Raw genomic sequence first — 9,409 nt, forward strand, 5'->3', positions numbered from 1 at the left:
AAAAAGATGGACATCCGGTCCCTTGACCAGCGCTAGGTCCCTCTAGAATTCGAGTAGAGTCTGTCCAGGGATGAGGAATCAGATTGTGACTCAGTCTTCTCAGCTTTCTCAGCCTCCCCTCTCCAATTTTAGATCTCCAAGCCACTCAAAGCACTCCTCAGTGACATAAGGATGGTGGGGTGTACTTCCACAGAACCAGCCCCTTCCCCCCCCTCCCCAGCAACTCTGACCCCAAAGCACTCCGGAGTTACAGCCAGGAGTCTCGCAACCCACCCCATTATTTCTTTCTCCAGGCCCCCTGGGGAATTTCCTGAGTCCGAGGGTGGTACCACCAGGGGTGTCCACCCTGTCTCCTGCCAATTTTCGTCCACCCCAAAGGGTGAGAGATGACAGACGCTGTCAATCATTAAACCAGCCCAGCTTGATTTCCCAGCACCCTCCCGCCCGCCAGCCTGGGTATAATATGCAAATCATCGAGGGCAGGGAGCCTGGGTCCCGAGGCCAGGAAATCCCCTTGGTCCAATGAGGCTGCCCGCCTCAAGGCTAACCCGCTCAGGTTACAGCAGGGAGCTGCCTATAAAATGCTTCTGTCCGGGGAGGAGTCAGCCTTAGGCTTTATGTAGGTGGAGGGAGAAGGGCAGCTAGAGGTAGGTAGGTAGGTAGGTAGGTAGGTCCTGCTCTCCCTTACCTGCCGGAGTTAATTTGCTACCTGGATTACTTACTTACCTGCTGCTGGCTTCGCTGCGTTCTCCGTGTCCTGGCTTCTTACTCTGGTAGGTTCCCAACTCGCCCCACGGGAAGCTTGCGTGTCTCAGCAGCATGGGGCGTCCCAAAGACTCGGGTGGGACTTGGGGAGTGGAACATGAGGTTCCCACGGAGGCATTTTCAGGCCCTTTTTACTGACCTGTCCAGTGGCCGAATCCCAAGACTCAAGAAGACTACGTAGGGGCGGGCGGGGGGGGGGAGGGCTTTGATTTGGGATGTCTCCCCATCCCAATCTGCCCCCAGAACATCAGTTCTCCAGAAAAGGGGAAAGGGAAAAAAATTAGATTTAAAGAAATTACTTTTTCTTTCCCAGTCTAGAGCGGGACTTTTTTTTTTTTTGACTTGGACAATTTAAATTCTGCCTACTCACACCAGCTAATTCTTTCCGATTTTGAATCTCAGCCTTATTCTCAAGACCGAATTGACACTTTTTGATCAGAGTCCCAAAGATTTGGCAGACACTCCCCAACCACCTAAAGTGGAGGGAGAACAGATCCTGACTGATATCCCTGCTGTTTTCTGTAACTAGATGAATGACCTTGAGCAAGTGACTTGATTTATATCTGAGAACTCCCATTGTACATCTACACCTGAGCGGTTGGGAGAATTGAACTCCTTCCAGATTGAAAACTTTAGCTCCTGTGGGGAGTTCTTGAGGAAGATGGGAATGGGATATCGGGGTTTTCTTACGCCCAAGATTGCTACCTTAGTCCAAACCTCTGGAGTTTTAAGGGTACAAAATATCTCTAATAATCCAACTCGGAAGCCTTGGTCTCTGTTCTCTGACCCAGTTTTTCATCTTTTTCTCGACTTTAACCGCAGAGAGGGAACCTCATGGCTGCATCCTGTGATATGAGTAACATTTTTACCAACTATATCAACGCCATGTACCATCCAGAAGACCCAGCTCCTCCCCCATCAGCCGCTTTGGGTGGCGATGACTTGGTGCTGACCCTGAGCAATCCTCAGATGCCCCTAGAGGGCACAGGTGGGTGTTTGGGGAACCTGGGGAAGTGCAGTATATGAAGAGTTTGGGGTGTCAGGAAGGCAAAGGAGAAGGGAGACTTTAGATGCCTTCATCACCCCAAAAGAGAGTGCAAGAGAGAATGTAGGGCAGAGGAAAAAGTGAGAATAACTTAAGACAAGAGTGAGTGCTGGAGAGATGGGGATGGGCATGGGGGGAATGACACAGGGCAGCGGCAAAGCTCTGTGGGAATAAAGTGTGAATGGAGAGGCAGAGGTGAGATTCTGGGCATCTATTTCCTCCACCCTGTTAACCTAGTACCCTCTTCCTTTGTTAGACAAAGCCAGTTGGGCAGGGATGCTGCCCCAGTTGTGGTCGAAGACCCAGGTCCTAGACTGGATCAGCTATCAGGTGGAGAAGAATAAATATGATGCTAGCGCCATTGACTTTTCCCGATGCAACATGGATGGTGCCATCTTGTGCTGCTGTACCCGGGAAGAGCTGGGCCAGGTCTTTGGCTCTCTGGGGGATGAGCTCTATACCCAGCTGCAGGACCTCTGTGAGTGCCCCCCCCATATATCCCAGGGTGGGGCCCAAGCCTTTCTCTGACGGCCAACTTGGAAGGCAAGCTGGGGTGGGGGGTTGGTTTCACCAAAACATTAAGGACAACTGGTCTGGAGGTACCTGGTCGTGGCACACTAGTGTGTTTCAATAGGGGCTGAGGTTGGTATTTAAGTCATGTCCTAGGGATAAATTTAGGGAAGGTGGACCTTTAAGTGGAAAGAAACCTAGAATCTCCCAACCAGAACCCTAGAAAAAAGAGAAAGCAGGGGAGCTATCTAAATGCCCTCCCTCTTCCCATATCTTCTCTCCCTCCTCTCCAATTCCCTTTTTTTTTTTTTTTTTCCTCTAGCATCTGGCCCATCTGATGAGCTAAGCTGGATCATTGAACTCCTGGAGAAAGATGGACTCACTACCACAGACATCATCGGGGACACCGCCTTTGGTAAGAGTCCTCCTATCTTTATCTTTACATCCACCATCTTGACTTAGCCCCAGGAGCTTTAACCAGCCTGGAGTGGTTTGACTTCCAAATCTCCATGACTGATTTCTCTTTTAGAAGCAAACCATCGATGGGAAATGGGGGGGGGGGAGGGGAAGAAATTTAGATAAGCTGATATCTGGAGATCTTTGGGACTCAAAATCTAGGACCCGTCAAAAGTCCTGGAAGATCCAACCTCTACTTCTCCCTTACCTGTAAAAGTACAAACGTTTTGTCTTCCTGGACCTGCATGAATATGTTTTATTGTTTGAAGTAGAGGTAGCCCCACCCAGTTCCTGATCTAACCCAACTAATCTCTGCTATCTGCTATCCTCTCCCCCAGATCATGGCAGCCCCTTAAACCAAGATTTGGTGGATGACTCAAGGTTGGCCAGTCCCTATTACCCAGGAAGCTATGGGGCGGGGGCTCCTTCTCCGGGCTGCTCAGATGTCTCCACTTCAGGTAAGAACCCTGAAACTCCCAAACCTTCAGCCCTTCTATACGCCAAATGACCTTTTAAGGGAGAAACCAGCGCTAGAATTTTCAATTAAGGCTCATTTAAAAGTCAGCATTTGTAGGTTTCAAGTTTCAAGATAGCGCTGGATTATGGCGAAAGAGGAGATTGGTGGGAGTTCTTTTAGTTATCTTTTGCTTTTATCCAACCAGTTAATCAATAAGCAATTATTAAAGAGCTGTTGCACTGACCATAGACAAGAAATGAAATCGTGCTAGATTTCATAATGACTAAGGAGAAACACAGCTCAGTCAAACTTGGGTTAAAAGGACTCAAGCCCTGATGAAGGCAGTCAAGAGGTTGTTTGCTAGCTTGGAATTCACCTCCCTTCCTTCCCTGATCCCCAGGTACTGGCACCTCTCAAAGTCCCCACTCAGACTCTGGGGCAAGTGACGTGGATTTAGATCCCACGGACAGCAAGCTGTTTTTTCCCCGTGGTAAGTGAGGGAGGAGGGTGTGGAGGTGGTTCTCCCAGTGTGGAAAGGAGGGGCAGTTCCTGATTATTTGAAAGGGGAGTGGTAGGATTCAGCTATTTGGAGATAACCCAGAAAGGTCCAACTTTATCAAAGGAAGCTTTATCAAGACCCTGGCTGGGCTGGCATGGGTATGGGACTGGTGGAAGTTCTGGAGACTGAAGAGTGAGAAGGAAAAGGATAGGTACTTTAAGTGCCCCAAGCAGGCTGGTTGGATTGAGGCCTTGGGGAGGGCAGCTCCCCCTGAGACCCAATGTTACTCACATTTTTTTTTTCTTCCTTCCCCCTCTCCTAAGATGACTTCTCTGACTATAAGAAAGGAGACCTAAAATATGGGAAGAGGAAACGAGGAAGACCCCGGAAACTGAGCAAGGAGACCCGAGAGTGCCTGGAGAGCAAAAAAAGCAAACACGGTAAGAATGACCCCATTTCCTATGGTTGGCTGCCACTGGGGGCCCAGGAGTAAGTAATTAGGCTGCTTCTGGTTGGAGTAGCAGGTGATAAACTGTCCCTTGCACTGTGAAGACCTTTCTCAGCTTTATGATCTCACCTTTAGCTTAGGTAGACCCATGGCTAAACCTCATCTGTGAAATCACAGCTAAGGAGATGTATAGCCTGTGTGAAGTTGGGGCTTTTATTATACAGTTTAACCGAGTTAAATCACTTGGGAAAAAGTCAAATTGCTTGGGAAAGTGATTTTTCCAAGGTCACACAGCTATTCTGTGGCAGAACCAGGAATCAGAATCACAGAATGTTAGAGCCAGATGGAAGGAGCCTTCTCTTCATGCTTTTCTAGTCCATCCCTTTTATTATAGACACGAGGAAACTGAGGCATGAGAGCAGTAGTGACTTGTCTTAAAGGCCCACGAAGGAAGGGTTAGCAGCCAGAGTTAGACTCTGACTCTGACTCCTGACTCAGTCCCGTGTTTCTATGCTGAGCACTACTCAAGCTTGTTCTGCTGGGATGAACACAGGGACAATCATCCTTGGATCATTGAATTTGGAACCATGGAGCACCTAAGGCAGGGGGAGGGGAAAGCTCCAGGCTATATTTGAAAGAAGAAAGTTGGATTGGGACTGAGTTTAAATTTCTGCCAATTAGATAATTATCACCAGGGACTATTTGTTTCCCTTGGGAGTTTCAGTTTTTTCTTTCAATTGTAAAATGAAGAATAATCTTTATCTGAGAGTGACTAACCCTAGTAATCATAATTGGGACCTATAGTTAACAAAAGTTTTTGTTTTGTTTTTTACTGTGGTTTTCTTTGACCCTTGAGGGGAATTAATGACAAAGGTCAAGAAACTTAAAGAATTTTTAGTGGGGCTCATTTAAAAGTCAGGAATTGTAGGTTTCAATTCTCTAAGAGGAGATTGCTGAAAGTTTTAGCTACCTTGCTTTTTTATCCAAGCAGTTAATCAATAAGCATTTATTAAGAGCTGTTGCACTGAGTCTAGATGAGAAATGAAACAATTCTTGACCTCAAGATAACTTAACAGAATAATAAATATGTATAAAGGAAATACAAAGGAAGTCCAAGACAGTCAGAAGAACTAATAATGACTTGTGCCAGTGTTCCTTGGGTTAGTATCTCAGTCTTTCAAAAAGTCTTTGGAGGCCTTCCAGAGGGCAGAGCCTAGAATGGACACCTGGGGAGCAAAGTAAGGAAAACAAACACTGACCTCATTTTTAAAAGCAATAAAACAAATGGGAATATACCAAAATTGTAAGACCAAAAGCACAATAATTAGAATGAAATAAGGAAAAAAGTAGGTAAGGGATTAGGCTTTAGGGAATAGAATGGGAGGAGTTAGTCTGAAGCTGTCAAGGACTTGAGTGCCAGGCATATGACATGATTTGGGGTCCCAGGCAGTGCTAGGTCTTAGTGCTGGCTACAGGGCTGAATTAGAAGAAGGGAGAGGAAGCACCTGTTTCTCCACTGGCCTTTGGGAAAACTGAGGTTCGGGGAAGGTTCTCACTGAGTCAGATCAAGAGCAAACTGGGGCTTTTTATCCTTTCATTGAGACTGATAAACTTGGGACAGAGAAGGATGGCCCTGCTTGGCTCCTTAACTGACTGGTTCTTTGTTCACAGCTCCAAGAGGGACACACCTATGGGAGTTTATAAGGGACATCCTCATCCACCCAGAGCTCAACGAGGGCCTTATGAAGTGGGAGAACAGACACGAGGGTGTCTTTAAGTTCCTCCGATCTGAGGCTGTGGCCCAGCTGTGGGGTCAGAAGAAGAAAAATAACAGCATGACTTACGAGAAACTCAGCCGAGCCATGAGGTGAGCTACTTAGAAGTTGCCAGCTTTGGGGCAGGGCCAGGAAGCTCCCAGTGTGATTGTTGGGGGCTGGGGGGGGGGGGGGAGAGGAGGGGGGAATCATGGTTGTGGAGCTCTTAGGATGATAGAGATGATTTAATCTTATCCACACCCAGATAAAGAGTTGATTGTGTGAATTGAATGAAACATGCTCTTTTTTTTTCCTTTTTACTTTATTTTTCTTGAGGTTTTTTTTTTTTTTTTTGTGGGGTACAGACCTATGTTTTCTTAAAATGTTTTGCTTAACTTCTGCTGCTTTTTTTATTTTATTTTATTTTTTACTGAGGCAATTGGGGTTGTGACTTGCTCAGAGTCACACGCTAGGAAGTGTCAGGTTTCCAAAACCAGATCCTTTTGACTTCAGGGTTGGTGTTCTATTCAACTGCACCATGTAGCTGCCCTTACCTGTGCTTTCTTAATGGGGATAGGGGGATAACTGAGGGAATCTGGAACTCAAAATTTTAAAAACATTTTTTAAAATTGTTTTAAATGTAACTGGGAGAGGGGAATGAAAATATCAAAAAAATGACTTGAAACCACTTCTGATTCATGAAAACATAGAATATTGAGAGACAAAAGGGATCTAATTTTGTGGCCAACTTCATGATTTTACAGCTGGAGAAACAGGGGCTCAGAAAGATAACCTTCTGAGTGACTTACAAATAACTTGTACAAGGTCACAGCTAATAGATATTAGAGTTAAGATTTCAACCTAGAGCTTCTGACTGCCAAGTCCAGCCCCCTTTCCAAGTTGCCAGTTCTCAATGTTCAGGTGTCTTTAGTTAGAAAAACATATAGGGCAGCCCTTAGAAGTGGACGCATTATTGGAAGTAAGTCAGGAGGCCCTGGGTTCTTAGACGCATTTCTGCCACTGAGTACAGCTGCTAGAATACCCTAAGTCATTAAGATCTTTCTGGGTTCTCGGTGTCCTGTTTAAAAAAGTTAGGGGAAATTGAATTGAAATTTCTTACTTCTATCCTATTATAAGTCAATCTTCCCCCTGCCCCCAGTCCCTAAACCAGATTGCTTATGACACAGCCTTGAGACAAAGAGAAACGGACAGAATTGGTCGTAAGCAGAAAAAGGGATGGATGACCTTGACCAAAGCTGTGTTAAGTTAGCTCAGGAAAGCTTCCTGAAGCAGGGAAACGTTATGGTCAGAGATGAGGAGGACATTGGGGGGAGTGGGAGAAGAGTTAAATTGTAGAATTGTAGAGAGGATGGTTGGAAGAGCCTAGGGGAAATTGGAGGTGTATGTTGAAGAGGGGATTATATAAAGCTGAAGTTAATCTCAAATGGAGGGCACATAGACTAGAGGAAAACTGCCCCAGTGGTTCTGATTTGAGAGCATAGTATCTTGGAAAGAATACTGGATTTGGAAATGAAGGACCTGGATATAAATCTTAACTACTGTGTGATGCTGGGAAAACTACTTAGTTCTCCTGGTCATAGTTTCCTTATCTATAAAATGAAGAGGTTAGATTAGATGACCTCTCAGAAGCCTCCAGGTCTAATTAGTAGCTCTGTAAGCTGGAAGGGACATTAGATATCATCTAGTCCAGTCTCATTTTATAGAAGATACAAATGAGACCTGGGGGGAGTTAAAAGGACTTGCCCAAAGTCACCCCCTCACATAGGAGGAGTAGCAGCTCCAGGGAAACTCTTGGGGACTTGCGTCATTTTTTTGTCTCCATTCTCCAACAGATACTACTACAAACGGGAGATCTTGGAGCGGGTCGACGGCCGGAGACTAGTCTATAAATTTGGCAAGAACTCGAGTGGTTGGAAGGAGGAGGAGGTCGAGGTCGTCTTGAGCCGAAACTGAGGAACTGAGCAAAAGAGCCATGGAGCAATGAGCTTGCCCTTGGACCAGAAACTTGTTCAGACATTCCTGGACCCTGGCCCTCCAAGCCCCTTCAGGGAGGGTGGGGTGCCCGCGTTGGCGCTGGAAGCCAGTGGGTGTGCCCCAGTGGAGAGAAACTGAACTTTGGCCGTCATGGGATACGGAGACCTCAGCCTCTCCCTCCACTTTTTCCTCTTGGAATGACTACCCCTCTGAATAGAAGGTAGTCGTGGTGCTGGGATCCCGGACCAAGGACCAGGAACCTTGGACTGACAGTAGTTGGGGGATAATGGATGGCCTGTGAAGAAAGCCATAGACAGAGAAGACCTGCCAGCACCTCGTCTCCAGTCTTGCCATTTTCCTAAGCGTGGACTCTGCGGGTCGTGGGTCAGAACACTCGCTAATTTATGTGGTATAAATATATAATATGTACATAGAAGTCTATTTTTTCAATGATGTCCCTCCCCTCCAACACTCCCTGAGCTCTGTCTGTGAGGATAAAGATCAAAGACAATTGTTCTTTACAGAGACTTCAGCTATTAAAGCTACTTGTGGCCTTCCCTGGATCAGGATGGATTCACTTTTGCCATATCTGCAGCAAGGGCTGGGGAGATGAAACTGGTCCCCAGAACTCCTGCCTGGTCACTCCTCTTGTCTCCAGAATGGATCAAAAAGTTCTAATAAAGCATCTTCTGGGAGGTTTTGTTTTTAACCTGTGGCTTTGTCTCTGTCTATTGGGGAGCTTGTGTTTTTGTCATTCAATAGGATCAAGGGAATGGTGATAATGGGGGGATAATGGTGGTTGGGGTGGGGGGAATTGATAAGCATACCAAGGGAGGAAGGAAAAGTCTGATCAAAGAAAGTGAGTCTTTGGGGGACATGGGTTGAGTCAGAAATTCCTCATAGCTGGGTGGAAGGAAAATACAGGTCTAATGGGGGGGGGTCTTAGTTTCCACTCTGAAATGAGGAGTAATCTTTGGTAGAATCCCCTTCAATATTTAATTCAGATCCATAAACCTTAAAGGGCTATCAGGTGCTAGGCACATGGCCCTGTGGAGCAAAAGGAACAACGGATGCAAAACTATCTGGCCACAAATGTAGGTCCTATGATCGATGCGAGTCCAAGAACAGCAGATTGAAAGTCGGGAGACTTGGGTTCAAGTTGCTCCTTAGTACCTACTTCATCTTGGGGAACTCACTGTCTGGACCTCGGGGCCATTTGTACAATGAGGAATTTGAAATCCATAACTTCTGGCTTTCCTTCTAGGAATCCCCAAACCTATGTTCCTCTTCTAGCTCAAACTTGGCCTTGTCTCCTAAAAAAAGACCATACATTTCATTTGATTCTCACAATCCTGGGAGAATGGTTCTATGACTATTAACCATTTTACTAGGACTGGCCTCCAAGCTGCGAAGATGGATTCAAACCCTGTATCTGACACTGATGTCACCTTTCTAGACGACTCTTGGAGATTGGACTGGT

General features: G+C 46.2%; 1 protein-coding gene across 1 annotated transcript; it reads left to right on the forward strand.

Moving 5' to 3' along the window:
• Positions 1-572: 572 nt before the first annotated feature.
• On the forward strand, positions 573-8,638 carry ELF3 (E74 like ETS transcription factor 3). Its single transcript, XM_003770575.4, has 9 exons — positions 573-773; positions 1,588-1,753; positions 2,067-2,288; positions 2,643-2,735; positions 3,115-3,234; positions 3,634-3,723; positions 4,056-4,172; positions 5,852-6,047; positions 7,788-8,638. Exons 2-9 carry the CDS (start codon positions 1,600-1,602, stop codon positions 7,906-7,908), a joined length of 1,113 nt encoding a protein of 370 aa, XP_003770623.1. The 5' UTR covers positions 573-773; positions 1,588-1,599; the 3' UTR covers positions 7,909-8,638.
• Positions 8,639-9,409: the final 771 nt, after the last annotated feature.

This window comes from Sarcophilus harrisii, chromosome 4, assembly GCF_902635505.1.
Source record: "Sarcophilus harrisii chromosome 4, mSarHar1.11, whole genome shotgun sequence".
Lineage (NCBI taxonomy): Eukaryota > Metazoa > Chordata > Mammalia > Dasyuromorphia > Dasyuridae > Sarcophilus > Sarcophilus harrisii.